The sequence below is a fragment of the Corvus brachyrhynchos genome, unplaced genomic scaffold (genome assembly GCF_000691975.1).
Source record: "Corvus brachyrhynchos isolate BGI_N302 unplaced genomic scaffold, ASM69197v1 scaffold166, whole genome shotgun sequence".
In the NCBI taxonomy this organism is placed as follows: domain Eukaryota; kingdom Metazoa; phylum Chordata; class Aves; order Passeriformes; family Corvidae; genus Corvus; species Corvus brachyrhynchos.
The window spans coordinates 320,198-334,478 of record NW_008239671.1 but is presented as its reverse complement, the minus strand read 5'-3'; the positions used below and the strand labels follow the sequence as shown (position 1 = coordinate 334,478).

Here is a 14,281-nt window from a genome sequence, read left to right as displayed (position 1 = left end):
TGGACGTGAAGAAATCCCGGCGCAAATGCTTCTGGTTCCTGTGAGCGCGGTTCCCGGTGAGCCCGGAGCACGGGGGCACCGTCCCAGCACTGGCCCCCTGCCCACCTCTCTTCCCTCCCTCCCACGGTAGGGTTTGGGTAGCACCAGCTTTTCTATTTTTAACCATTCCGTTGAACGAGGGGAGCTCGGGTGTGGAAACGGCGAGGGGAGCAGCGACTGTATTTAAGGAGAATTCAATAAATTCCACGGAGACGCTATTTTTGTTACATCCTCTCCCGCCTGTGCACTTCTGTTCTGGGGGAGGATGAGAAATGAGGAGGGGGCTGCTGCTGTTTCCCTGGATTCCCCTCTGTTCGGGGTTCCCTGAGGTACTCCCGCCCACCCCAGGCTCAAATCAGTGCCCACCTGCACCCCACAGTGGGGGCTGCTCACCCATCCCTCCCATGCAGGTTAACTGGGAACACCAGGATTTCCACTGGTCAGAGACAGTGGAAAATGGTCTCTGTGGGATTCTGGCCTGGAGAGAGGAGACCTGTCCCCAAAACCCCCGGGTGGAAGGGTGGGCTGGGCAGGTGCTCTTATGGGTGGGGAAGATGCACTGGCTGATGACAGGGAGATGGGGAATGAGCAGCACAAATATCCCAGCCTCTGTGGGGCTGCCACGAGAGGGAAAATGGCATCAGGGTGCCAGAGTCCCAGAGCAGCACTGGGTGTCTGACCACACCCTGAGGAGTGCCTGTGGTGGGAGCAGCCACGGCTCTTCCAGCAGGGCCACCGACCTCCGTAAGTGGGACAGCATCCAGCCTCCTCCAAAAGTACTGGCCACCCCCCAGCCATGCCAAGCTGCTGCTGAGGCACAGAGGGGAGGGAGGGGAGGGTGGGCAGGTTTGGCCACAGCTGTCCAGTTGGTGCCCACACTGCAGCACCCCAAAGCAGGAGATGCCCACAGTGTGCCAGGGACCCCACTGGTGCTCGGGGGCTGCAGCCAGGACAGGGGCCCAGGGGCACAAATCCCTTCCTGCCCAGCAGATGGGATGGATGGATGGATGGACACTGTCCTGGTGCGGGCACACGTATTTTTGGTCCTCTCAACCCTTCCCAGCAGCTGGAGCTGCTGAGGCAGCCTGGGCTGAGGATCTGGGACCCCCGACAGAGGGCAGGGGCTGCGGCAGCAGCACAGGAACCATAGGCGGTGCTGGGAGAGCTGCCAGACGGCCCCTGTGGAGCCACGAGTGAGCGTCGGGAGTGCGGGAGTCAAAGGATCCTTCCCTGCTCCCGTGGGCTGCGCTGCACCACCGTCATCCCCCCCCTCGCATCCATCGCTGCCCGGCGCTTTCGGCTCCGGCTGCCCCAGGCCCTGAGTCACAGAGCCTGGGAACGAAGGAGAAAGCAGGATGGAGCCCAGTGCGACCTCGCATGCATCTCCTGCCTGAGTCACGGCTGAATCACATCCCGGCGCTGAGATCGCGGCACAGCCCCGGCGGCAGAGCTGCCGCTCCGGCTGCCCACAGCTCCCCGGGCGCGGCACACAGCGTGGCACGGTACGGCACGGCAATTCCCTGCTCCGGCCTTCCCGAGCACAGACCAGCTCCGCTCATCGCCCTCCCCACGACACAGTGCGGCTCTGGGTCTGCCCCCCGAGCCCCGGCTCTGTCGTCTCCCATCACTGCTCCATGCGGAGCTCTGACCCACAGCCCTTCCCGTGTGTCCAGCGTGCTCCTCACACGTTCTCGGCGTGTAAAACTGTGACGGTTCACTGGGTCCAGTTCCTTGTTTTCCAGAGAATGCAGCCCAAACCCCTCATTGCTCCCAAAACAGCTTTTCCTGCACCTCGGCCCTCTGCCCACTCCCTGCTACGCTCCCGCTGCTCCAGCCCTGCTCCCGGCACGGCTCCTGCTTTCCTCTGCATCCCACTGGGCACATCCCTGGCATCCAGCCCCATCCTGCTGGGTACCGGCAGCAGGGCCAGAGAGGAGCAGAGCCAGTCACGCACACCCAGACCCCCAAACCAGCGACACCTCGTGCCTCTCTCGTGTGGCCCCAAGGGAAGCGGCGCAGCCACGGCGCAGTGGGACTCACCCTCAGCGGGCTCTCCCGGTCCAGGACGATCACCCTGCGATTGACCGTGTGGAGCAGCTGCTCCAGGATCACCTGGATGTGCTTCTTCACCTGTGCCTGCAAGGTAAGAGGTGTCAGGGCCATGGCAGGGCACATCCCAGCTGTGGGATTTGTCCCAGCATGGTGTGGCACTGCATGGTTCATTCAAGGGCTGGTGGCATCGGGGTGGCGAGATGGAAACGGAGCCTGATCCAGAACGGGAGTCAGCGAGGCAATGTGCTCCAAATATGGGATTTGGGATCTCTGTGCAGCTCAGCCCTGCACACCTCCCTGGCAAAGTGGCCACTTGGGGACAAAGGGGACAGCTGAGGATGGCTGGGGATGATGGGGACGGCTGCACTGGCACTGGGCAGGCAAAGGTGGGTTCAACACACATGGGGTTGAAGCAGGAGCAGAACCCTCCCCCAAGAGCGTCCCACCACCCTCTCCATAAAGGCTACTTCAGGTTTAAAAGTTAAGCCCAAAATGAGACATTTCACCACAATTTTCAAGCTTTCCCTCCCACTCCTGGGCTTCCTGGTGCTGTGGGGATTAAAGAGCCACCTTACCCTCGCAGGACACAGTGTCCAACTCGGCTCCCACAGTGCCAGTCACTGTCCTGCAGGTGCAACACCTGAACCTCCAAATGGCCCCCAAAAGGGACGCCAGAGCAGCCAGGAAGGGCAGGAACAGAGGAAGGCTCCCGAATAGCCAGAGCACAAAGCTCTGTGCATTCCCAAAACTTTGTGTTGCTGCAGGGACACTCACCAGCTCCACGTTCCCACGGTCCTTGTGCCGCGCTCGCAGCTTCTCTGCGCTCTGCAATCATCAGAAACAGGGCTGAGACCCCGGGAATGGCCCCAGCCCACCCCAGACAGGCCACATTTGGGCGGGTGGGTGCCCGCCACGTCTCTGCCTCACGTTTGGAACCATCACTGTTCATTTTGGAGTGTGGCACTGCCCAGGAGCTGGCTGGCAATCGCTGACTATCTGCCTTCCTCCCTGCCCTTGCCTTCTTCCTCCCTGCCCTCACCTTCCTCCCAGCTCTGCAGATCCAGTGATGTATCCCCCCACTCAGGTCAGTGTCACCCCTGAGCCTGGAAGCCCCTTCCCCACTCCTGTTGGGGAACCCACCAGAAACTCGCTGAGGTGGAAACCATGAGGTTTTTGCCCCATCCTGGGCAGGTTTCCCCTGGGATGGCAGCACCCACAATTCCCTGGGCAACTACGGTGAACACCAACGATATCCTGGCCAGGAATTGGTGCTTAACCCCACTCAGAGGGGTTTGGTCAGGTCACTGCCCAGATGATTCCTGATTTACCTTCTGGGCCTGGTACAGCACCTCCAGGATGCTGCTGAGCAGCTCGATGCAGGCGTCCTCCTCCTCACCTGCCTGGATCAGCTCCTGCAGGATGGGCAGGGCTGCCTGCAGCACCAGCTCCCGGCACTCTGGGGGGGACAAGGGGGCACAGGGATGAGGGAACTGTCCCCCTCTGTGGAGCCACCCCAGGCATGAGGCAGAGGAGTGGTGCCTGTGCAGGGACTCATCCCCATCCTGTGCCGTGGCCCCTGGGTGAGCTCAGCGAGGGCAGTGCCATCGGGACCCCCCATGTCCCCTCTCACCATGGGACTGGAAGGCTTTGCTGCTGGTGATGTGAGTCAGGGACTGCAGCTTCTGCTTCAGCAGGCGCTGGGGCAGCAGGTTCCCCACAAAGTCCCGCAGTACGGCCCTGCCATCAGGAGAGGAGTTAACCCAGGAGCTTTGGGTTTGGTCAGGATGGGGCTGCTGGGTGGGGGGAGCCCCTCGATGGGGCAGAGCCGTGTGGGGTAGGATGGTTCCACAGGGCAGCCGTGCCCACCACAGGCACTCAGCAGACAAACCCCACCTGAATTCCCAAAATGAACCCAGCTGGGGCTGAGGGTTCCCAGGCTCAGCCCATGCCCAAGCACAGGCAGCTGCTAAAACAGAGCAGAACTCTCCCATTTTTGCACTGGGAAGGGGATCAAGAGGTGATTCCAGACCCCCCTGCCTGCTCTCGCCCTCGGCTCTGGGCTGGATGCAAGGACAGAGGTGGCTGTGGCAGGTGCTGTGTGTGACACAGGGCTGGGGTGGGTGGGGGGACAGGGACCCTACCCCAGCGCGGAGGAGTCAAAGATCCCAAACACATCCTCGAGGATGGAGGGCAGGTACTTCAGGGCTGCTCCCTGCAGAGACACCGGAGAGCTGCCTTCAGACAGGGTCCAGCACCCTCTGGAGCCTTCCTCCGTCTGGGACACCGTGGGTGCAGAGCGTAGCCCCATCCCAGACCCATCCAGCCTGCAGCAGCTCTGCTTCCCCAGCTCCCCGTGCCAGCCTGGTCTCGGATGCAGGGAGCACAGCCAGGCCAGCTCCAGGATGGGGACAACCCCCAGGAACCTTCCCCAGATTTCCCTCTGCAGATTTCAGCACACGGGTGGCCAGGACAGCGTCTGCCCGGTGCCACCGAGCTGCTGACCCAACGCCACGCCACAGCCCCAGTGCAGTGAGGGGCTTTGTAGTCTGGGGCCTCGGGGTGCACAAGGGGGGTCCCCAGGGACAGCAAGGGGCGGTGCATGGGGTGGCAGCTCTGTCTGACACCATGGGGGAGGTGTACACACAGGATGGACAGTGTCACCCCAAAACGAACACAGTGTCACCGTGGCATGGGTGCAGGCAATGTCACCCCAGCACGGGGACAGATGGTGTCACCCCAGCACAGGGACAGCCAGTGCCCGGCCTGGGCACCCTCCCTCCCACCACACACCAGAGCTGAGCCCTCCCAGCACCGCCCTGTGCCCTACCTGGGAGAGCAGCGTGGGACCCTCCAGCGGGGACTCCATCAGCTGGTTCAGGGCGAGGAAGAACCGCTGCAAGGAGCACTGGAACTCGGCCACCTCCTTCCCCTCGTAGAGCCTGCAATCGCCAAGGTCACTGTGCTGTCACCGCGCTGCCACCATGCCACACACCTTCCCCGGCACCACAAGCCTCTGCTCGGGGGTCACTTGCCATCCCAATTAATGACACTGGTCCATGAATGTTTGGATCCGTGGCTGGATCTAGTGGTGCGCCCTGGCATTATCACAACCTTGGCACGGCCACAGCCTTGGCGCAGCCACTGCCCCACCATGACCACAGATCCACGCACAAAAACCCTTTTTAAAAAAAAAAAGCCTCTTTTCCATGATTCCACAGCCCAAACCCCTCCCAGAGAAGTTCAGCACCGTCCCACTTGAGCAAGAACGTCCTGAGCCCTCCAGCCCCCCCTCAGCAGCTGGACCAGAGCAAACCGAATGAGGCAATTTTAGCCTTGGGACGTTCACAGCCCCAGGAAAACTGCAAAGCTGAGGTGTGGTCACAGGAATAAAGTCACTGCAATGGGCCATTTTTGAGGTGATGAGGGAATAACCTCAGGAAAAATCATCCAGCCACCAGCTATGTAAGGAAATCCTGGAATTATGGACTGGTTTGGGCTGGGAGGGACCTCGAAGCTCATCCAGTCCCACACCCTGCCATGGGTTGCTCCAAGCCCTGTCCAACCTGGCCTCGAAATCCACATGGACTGTGACAAACCCACCCTGATCACAATTCATTCGGGAAGGGTCCCGTGGTTCCCAGGAAGGGATGTTCTTTTTCCTGGGAAGGGACACCCTGCCCAGGATCCCCTGCAGCCCAGACCATGGTGGGAGCCATGATGAGCAGCTGTGATGGCCTTTGGGGACCCCAGCAATGTCCCCATGGCAGGGGTCTGGGGGGACAATCAGCAGCTGCAGGGTCCCTGGTAGAACCAGTGACTGGTTAGAGGTGGAGGGTAAGTGGCCAGCCCTTGCCGTGGCACTGGGGGACAAGAGAGGGGCCAAGCGGGACTGGCAGAAGCCACGGGCACTGCTGGAGGGGGGTCCAGCTGCAGGAACCGGGGGTCTGTGTGAGGCCAGGCAAGGGGACCACGAGCTGTGATGCTGCAGGTGGCTGTGAGGGGGTGACCCCAGCCCCCCCAGAGGACAGCAGAGCAGACCCCCACACAGAGGGACAATGAGCGCTGGCAGGGAAAGTTTTGCCACCCTCGGTGATGGTTAAAAAGCAGAAGCAGCCAGAGGAACCAGCAGGGAGGAAGCAGTGAGGGAGAGACATCACCACGGTGCCACTGGGGTGCTGGGGGGGCCCTGAGAGGAAACGGGGTGTCCCAAGGTGGAGGACAGTGCCCTCAATCATCCCTGCAGCAACCTGGGCTTCTTACAGGAGCTGCAGGCGCCGCTTGCCCGGCTCCAGCAGCAGCACAGGCAATCCCAGAGCCGGCAATCTGCCGCAACTGACTCTAATTACAACCCAATTCCTGTCGATTACAGCCTGTACAAATTGCAGCACGTTCAGAGCACTTAGAGGATCTGAGGAGCCCGTGTTATTGCATGTTGAGATTGCTGAGATAAAGGGAAGCTGTATAAAATCGCTAAATGTCCTCGGGGATGTCTCTGTTCCAGGCAAACTCATTCACGGGGCTGTTTGCAAACGCGCCGCGTAATTAATTTCTTCTGCCAGGAGTGCTCTGAGCTGGGAATCTGCTCCGTGTCCTCATGCAGGAGGGAGAGACAGGTGCTGGGTGTGATGTTGTGGAGCACCCCAGAGCTCTGGAGCACCCCGGAGCCATGGATGGGACACTGGGAATGGATGGAAGTGGCAAGGACAGACAGGGCTCAAATGGCACGGTTAAGACAGAGCGGGGCAAAGTGAGGTGTGACGGTCCCTGGGGGCACAGGGACCCCAGCCCAGCTCCTCACTGCCAGTGGGAGCACCCACAGGGACCCCGACACATCCTGGGCTTGGGGTGGAGGAGGCAAAGCCCTCATTCCCCCAAAAACAGCTGCCTGCCGAACCACGGCGCCTGGGAATAGGGTGATCCCGCTGCTTTTGATGCCAGCCAGTGCCCACCCCATGCCCTTGCCATGTGTGTGGGGGGGTCCCTCGCTGTCCACCGTGTGTGGGGCCCCTCACTGCCCGTTGTTCCCTCAGGACACTTCAGCTTTCAGTGCCGTGTACGTGGAACGAAAGAGGAACGTCACCGGCTTTTTCTGGTAACACCGATGGTCGTGTTCTGATTTCTGATTTCTTCCTCTCCCACGCCGGCCCAGAGGAGGGTTGTTTGTCCCATCACCCAGATTGGGATGTGAACAAGTGAAACAAGGTCCTGTGGGGACTCTGGAGGTGCCTGGGGGTGCTTTGACCTTTGAGCCGTGGAGACTCCCAGCCGCTCGCTCTGCTCATCACAGGATCACAGCAGGGTTTGGCCCTCCAGCTCCACCCTCCTGCTGTGGGCAGAGACACCTCCCACTGACCCTAACTGGGCTCCAGGAAACTTTCCCAGCACAGTGCCAGCCACGCAGGGGCACGGATGCTCAGGACATTTTGCCATCTCCATTGTGGGAGGATTTTAAGAGCTCATTGGAAACCCCCGTCAGGAGGGGTGGGGTAGAGGTCACTGTGGTGCAGGTTCACTGTGGGGCATTTGGGGTGGCTGAGAGCGATTTGAGCTCTCCCACCCCCGGGGTGGACAGCACTGCCCACCCCACAGTGCACCACCATAGTCCAGCAGCATCCAGAGGATGGCATGAAGCTGAAAATTGCTAGAATCCTCACAGAGAGGATTCACAGCGATGGAGGAGCCTGCCTGGGGACCAGCCAACACCACAGCATGGCCAGGAGTGGTGGGTGCCACCCTGGCTGTCACAGCAGCCAGCACCAGGTGGGTTGGGCTGCCACTGCCACAACCCTGGGACCGATGGTTGGCACTGACACCGCTCCCACTGCGCAGGGACCCCCACAGGACCTCCCTCCCACAGAGCCCACGGCCAGGAACCAGCACTGGGAGCACTGGGAGCCAGTGCCAGCACTTACCGGGCGAAGAGGCGCCGGGAGCGGACGATGAACTTGAAGATGTACTCCAGGGCCTTGAAAGTGCGTGGAAGGGGCTCGCAGGGCTCCCCCCGACCCGCCTGCTCCACGTACTGCGTCAGCACTGACAGCAGCTTCCTGCAGGGTGGGATATCCGTGGCCAGGGATCGGCCATGGCTCAGTTCCCACTGGTGCTCCCAGCATTCCAGCCCCATGCCTCCCTGTACCCACTGTCTCAGCCCCATTTCTCCCGTTCCAGCTGTCCCAGCCCATCCCTCCCCGTGCCACAGCCCCCAGGAACGCACTTGTAGGCGAGCGTGGCGCTGAAGTGCTGGCGGATGTAGGCCTCCAGGACTGTGTTGAAATGCTGGAACTTTCTGTCGGCCACCAGCCCCACGATGAAAACCTGGGGGCAGCGGGCAGGGGAACAGCTTGGCGTGGGCAGGGGGAAGCCTGGGGACAGCAACAGCCACCCTGACCCCCACCCTGCCCTGGTCCCATCACTGGGGTCACTCTTGTCTTAGTGTGCGAGAAACACCTTTGAATCCTGCTGGGATTGTCCCCCAGAGGGACAGTGTCCCTCAGAACGCAGCCCTGCCCTGTGCTGGGTCACTCAGAGCAGTGAGCCCCATCGCCCCAGTCCAATCACTGCCCACCCTGCACTGGGGAGGGGGCTCAGACCCACGCAGGTCCTGCTCACCAGGGCATCAAAAACAAGGGTGTCATAGACATCTGTCTCCGAGTGTTCCATCATGATGGAGAACAGGGCATCCAGCGTGTCCTGGAGGAACTGGGGGGGACATGAGACCTGTGAGGGCTCAAGTGCTGACCCCAGCATCGCCCAAGACCCAGCTCTGGGCATGGGGGTCCCATGGGTGCAGGAAGCAGGGAGGGAGGTGGGGGAGCAAATCCCAGCTGTACCTTGATGACCTCCCCTCCATCCACGTGCATCAGCTTCTGGAGGTTCCCGGAGAGCAGGCTGGGCTTGGAGCGCCACTTCAGCAGCCCCAGCAGGTTCACTGGGCAGGAGGAGTGGAACAGCACTGACCACTTCACTCACTGCCAGAGCCCCATGTTACTGTCCCCTGGCTCCTCATCCCACCCTCACTGCCCAGGGCAGCCGGGACCCCCTGAACCCTCCACACAACCACTACTCAGTGCTGAAATCCCCTGATATCAGGGCCATAAAGCACAAACTTTAAATAGGTCGTGGCTGTGGGAGATGAAATTGTGCTGCAGGAAGGGAATTAATGGAGCAGCCTCATCCCCGACCCCTCTGCACTGAACCACAGTGCCCTGGACCCTGCAGCCACGTGTCACCGTGTGTCACATCCCCACGCCACCAGGCCGTGTCCCCTGAGCCCCCTGCACTTAAGCCAGAGCTGGATGAGCCATTCCCATCCTCTGGCCTTGCAGAAGGTGGGAGGAGAGCCTGGCACTCCCATGGGCCCTTCCCCTGGCCAAGGGGCAATGTGCCTGCGCCAAGGGGGAGCAAATGTTCTCGGCTGCCCTGACCTGTGCAGAGCAGCCCAGGGCTGGAAGCTCCCCTGAGCTAACCCAGGAATGGGGGTCAAACCAGAGAGCCCCAATTCCCACCCCAATTTCAAAGGAAGGTCATGGAGCCTCCAGCAACCACATTCAAGTGGGAATTCCACTCGCTGCTGCTCCTCTCCAGAGGATGGCAGCCCCCCAAAGTCCCCAGATCGAGCTGATCCCCTTAGGAACAGCCTCGGCCATTCTGACCACGGCCAAGCAGGAACTGAGCACTCAATGTTCCCGCTGTTTTCAGCTCACTGTCCCAGCGTGATGAACACTGGAGAGCCAAACATCGGGAAAAGTGTGGTCCAGCGGGTGGGAACATCACCGGGGAGGGCACACAGCCCCGCCTCCCCCACCGTGGGGAACCAGGACTCACCATTCTGGGTCAGCTTGGTGGAGCAGACGAGCGTGGAGATTTGGAAGCTGTCCCGGGTGGACACGGCTAAACCGGACGTGGCCCCGCTCACACGGAAGGAGGAGCCGGAGAGGAGCTTCGACTCCGACAGGTTCCGCTCCGAGGGCAGGGACAGGTACGCGCTGGCATCCTCCAGCTTCTTGCTGTCACCCTGCAGGGCACAGCACAGGTCACACCTGGAGCCCCAGGGGACAGGGCTGGGCCCTGTGTGGCCCAGAGGCTCAGTTCTGACCCCATGGCTGGTGGCTCCCACCGTACAGCACCCTCATCCTACCCCTGGCAGCCTCTGGCTCCTGGGAGCCATTGGCTCCCCCACATTGACCCCACAAAGCTGCTCCCTGAGGGGATCTGCAGGGACCCTGCTCAGTGGGGACAATCAGCTGGGAGGGACACTGAATCCCAGCCTGTGTCACACAGGGGGGACAGGGGAACAGGCAGGAGAAGAATGATAAAGAGGAGTCTGAGGCTGGAAATTAAACACACCTGAGCACTGCTGCAGGGATGGACACGCAGTGGGACACCGGCACGCACCAGGACAGTGACGTGGAGTGGGACACCACCCCGCTGTCCAGCACAGTTGGTCCCACAGCATCACTGTCACCCTACATCTCCCACCTGTATGGGCATGCCAGGGCCTCCACAGCCACAAACCAGCCTATTTCTGTGTCCTCTACTCTAGGCTGAAAATTTAATCGATGTTCCATCCAGGAGGACTCACTGGGGTGACTCTGAATGACCCTTCCCTGCTCGCTGGCCAGCCTGGCACATGGGGGATGACCAGAGCCACCCGGCCCGGCTGCAACTAACAGACATCCATCCTTCCCTGCCTGCAGCCTCGCAGGGTGAAACCCCTCATGCTGAAGGTCGGATGGGGGTGACAGAGCTGTTTGCTGTTGGCTTTTTTCCCCTAGGACACAGACAACACACAGGAGCCCTGTGCTCCTTCCCAGGGCTGAGCCTGCGCAGGGAAAACCGGCTGGAATTCAGAGTGGCTGGAGATCAAGAGGTCTGAGCAGCTAAAAGCCCATCACTCACATTCCTCTGGCAAGCAGAGATAAAAAGATGAAATAGCTTCTGACTCCCAGAATCCAGCCCCCAGTGTCTGCCGGGAAGAGCTGGAGTCAGCCAGGGAGAGGACTGAGCAGGGCAGGACGTGGTGGTTCAGGAGGGCAGGGACAGCCCTCAGAGGGGAACAGGGACCCAGGAGGGAGGTGTGGGAGGTTTGATCTCACTGCCACAGCCAGCACTGGCACATCCCAAAGGTGCCCAAAGCTCCTGCTGTGGAGGGGACAATCCCCGGAGAGCCAGGGATCAGAGCCAGCACCGAGGGCCATGGCAGCAGTTAAAGAATTTGGGTCTTTCGCCCAAAAATAAAGTGGGGAGGAGGCACGCAGTAAGGATTTCAAATGTGCAGGAGCCTCGGGGAGGAACAGCGCGGTCTGTCCCTGTCCTGGGCAGCCACAGCAGGCGGGAGCAGGCCAGCTCATCCCAAAGAAAGTCAGGATTCAGGCAGGGACGTGGCTCTGCCTGGAGAAACTGTGGTCACGTTGCCAAAACCAGAGAACACTCCCATGCAGCAGCCCAGGAGCAGGGAGGGGCAGGTTACCCCCAGAGACACTGGAGCTCCATGGCTGGGCAGGGACCCCAGAAGGTGCCAACACACAGGGAAGGGCCCTGAGCTCGCCCTGGCAGCGGGGACCAGCTCGTGCTCGTTTTTCCCAAATGAGCAGTGATTTTCCCTCCACTCTCTCGGAGCAAACCCGAGCAGTGCCAGCACTGGTGAAATCGGGTGAAGCGCAGCCACACCACGGGGACGTTCCCTCCCCGTCACAAACGCTTAAATCACCTTTTCCCAAACAAAACTTGTCATTCCAAGGGAGCAGCGCAGGGATTGGAGACATTGTGTGCGGGGAGCCCTCGCCACCAAGGACAGCGGGAACGGCAGGGAGGCACTGCAAACCCTCAGGCACTTTGGGTACGTGCCACCAGCGCGGTGGCTCAGGCAGGGACTGGGACCCTGGCCCCAGAAGTGCTGCTGTCCCACAGCCCCCCCACTTCAGGGGGCTCTGTGGCCCCCCCATACCTTGTACAGCACCAGGTCGTGCTCCCCATCCCGCAGCGTGGTGCCATCGGGGCACATCAGCCTCACAAAGGCCATGGAGAAAATCCGCTCGCTCCGGTCCTTGGCTGGAGGGGACACACAGGGGTCAGAGGGGACCGGGGACACAGCAGTGACCGGGGACCAGGGAGAGGCAATGCTGGGAGGAAGGCCTGGAGCGAGGGACACTCACAGTCGCTGGAGGAGCGATGGCGGAAGGTGAACCTCAGGTGGGTCCTGTGGACATCCTCGATGGGAACAGCAATCTGGGTGGGAATGTGTGCCAAGGTGAGGGCAGGGGGCATGGGCTGAGCCCCTACCTGGGCAATGTCCCTCTCTGTGCCCGGACAAGGGCTGTGCTGGACCGTCCAGTGCTGCAAACCAACCCCACACCCTTCCCAGTCAGCCAGCAGGGGCTGTACAGGGCTGCAGTGCCCATTCCCAGGACCACCCTCCCCAGTGCTGGTCATCCTGGGTATCCATCCAGCTGTGACACTGGCAGCATCTCCATCGTCCCTGAGAAGGGACCAAGGACTGCCACCCAAAAAGCCAGCCCCGATGGGGACCCCCTGCAGCAGCAGGGTCCTGCGGTGCAGGAGGAATGAGTGCCACAGCCTGGGGGGGCTGCAGCCCCAGCCCACCCCAGCCCCACACCCCGGGGCTCCCCAGACCTTCAGGGTCTCCATCCAGCGCTGGTGCCGCTGCTGGTAGTAGACAACAGAGCAGTAATGGCTGGTAGGGCTGTCCCCTGCTCCTGCGTGGATCACGTTCTGCCAAGAGGAGATACCTCGAGATCAGCCCAAATCACCTTGCTGGGAGGGAGAATTCCCATCTGAGCCACCCCCTGAGCCGCCCCTGCCCACATCTCCCTAAACGCCATCCCCACCACCTCCTCCAGGCCTGGTGCCACCTCTGAAGGGACACATGACCCTCCCAGGGCACGCCAGGGCTTGGCCCTGTGGATGCAGATGGAGGATGCATCCCAGGACCTGCCCAGCTGGACCCTCAGCAATTCCAGCCTGTTCCTCAGGAGCCAGGTAAGAACTGATGTGAGAACACCTATGGAGAGGCAAGAGCCAGCCTGGAGAGGTGACACTTGGGTCTGACCCCTCCCTACCCTCCTGCCAGCCTCCAGCTCCTTCCCCTCCTGCCTGTCCTGGGAGGTGGCCAGGAGTTCTGGCTGCTCTCAAGGGAGGACGATTTTCTCTCTATCCCTTCACAGCATTTTCCCATATTTTTATTCTATTCCCAGATCTCTATTCCGGGCAGCTCCAGGGGCTCCAGTGGCCAAAGAGGCTCCTCCAACTGGTTTTGCTACTGGAGCTGGTGGCTCTGCCCGAGGTGAGGTGACACGGGGGACACCTGCCGTACCTGCACCACATTTCCTGCCTCGTCACAGACACACACAGTCACCTCCACGTTCTTCTGCGTCTTCTTGTTGCCCTTGTCGAACTCACCCTGCACCAGTGTCAGGTAGATGTCGTTCCTGACATCACCTGGGGGGGACAGCCCCGTCAGCCAGGTCCTGGCACTGTGCTGGCACCCCCAGGGACCCCCAGGATTGTCCCCTCCAACACTTGCCTGGCATGATGACCTCCGGGTAGCCCAGCTTGCGAGCCACCGCCGTGCTGCGGTCCACCAGGTGAGGGTAATCCTTCCTCACCTGGCTCAGGTCTCCCCACAGAATCTTCAGGGACACCCAGAGCCCTGCGGGGACCACAGTGATTTTTCAAGGGGTGACAGCAAGAGCTGGGGGGATCCAGGGCCACCAGAGACCACAGCAAGTCCTCGACCCTGCAGGGGCTGCCCCACATGACAGATGGCCCAGGAAGGAGTCTCATGGCACGGGGTGGGCACAGGGGACACGGGGTCTCTACCTTGTCCCTTGTGGTTGATGTCCTTTCCCTCCACCGCCTTCCGGATCATATTGTGAAGGAAATCACCATCAGCAGCCACCCTGGAAAAGCCACATTTAGGGGAAAAACCTTTTCTCTGATCCGTGCACGTCTTGTCCCCTCGCAGCTGGTGTCCCTGTGCCGGCCAAGCCCTGGAGTGCTGCTCCCTGCCCGCTGCCCCCCCCAGCACTGTCCCCCAGCACTCCCCCTGCCCTTGGGGCTCACAGGTGGACGGGGATGAAGTGCTGCTTGTCCTCGTCGCTGTCACACGTCCCCTTGGTGATGTCGGTGATGTCCATCACTGCAGGGACACAGAGGTGGCACCGTGGCGGGG

At 61.2% G+C, this 14,281-nt stretch overlaps 1 protein-coding gene across 1 annotated transcript in view; it reads right to left on the bottom strand.

The window, feature by feature from the left end:
• LOC103621141 (dedicator of cytokinesis protein 2) overlaps positions 1-14,281 on the bottom strand; it is a 43,010-nt gene that overhangs the window by 25,234 nt on the left and 3,495 nt on the right. The window contains exons 10-27 of the mRNA XM_017742397.1: positions 14,173-14,248; positions 13,930-14,009; positions 13,634-13,759; positions 13,424-13,548; positions 12,724-12,822; positions 12,246-12,318; positions 12,038-12,141; positions 9,916-10,105; positions 8,922-9,019; positions 8,701-8,790; positions 8,306-8,406; positions 8,004-8,138; positions 4,919-5,030; positions 4,233-4,303; positions 3,722-3,828; positions 3,420-3,547; positions 2,866-2,916; positions 2,080-2,175 (exon numbers count right to left, since the gene is read on the bottom strand). Coding sequence (XP_017597886.1) covers positions 2,080-2,175; positions 2,866-2,916; positions 3,420-3,547; positions 3,722-3,828; positions 4,233-4,303; positions 4,919-5,030; positions 8,004-8,138; positions 8,306-8,406; positions 8,701-8,790; positions 8,922-9,019; positions 9,916-10,105; positions 12,038-12,141; positions 12,246-12,318; positions 12,724-12,822; positions 13,424-13,548; positions 13,634-13,759; positions 13,930-14,009; positions 14,173-14,248 — 1,862 coding nt within the window. The remainder of the gene's footprint in view (positions 1-2,079; positions 2,176-2,865; positions 2,917-3,419; positions 3,548-3,721; positions 3,829-4,232; positions 4,304-4,918; positions 5,031-8,003; positions 8,139-8,305; positions 8,407-8,700; positions 8,791-8,921; positions 9,020-9,915; positions 10,106-12,037; positions 12,142-12,245; positions 12,319-12,723; positions 12,823-13,423; positions 13,549-13,633; positions 13,760-13,929; positions 14,010-14,172; positions 14,249-14,281) is intronic.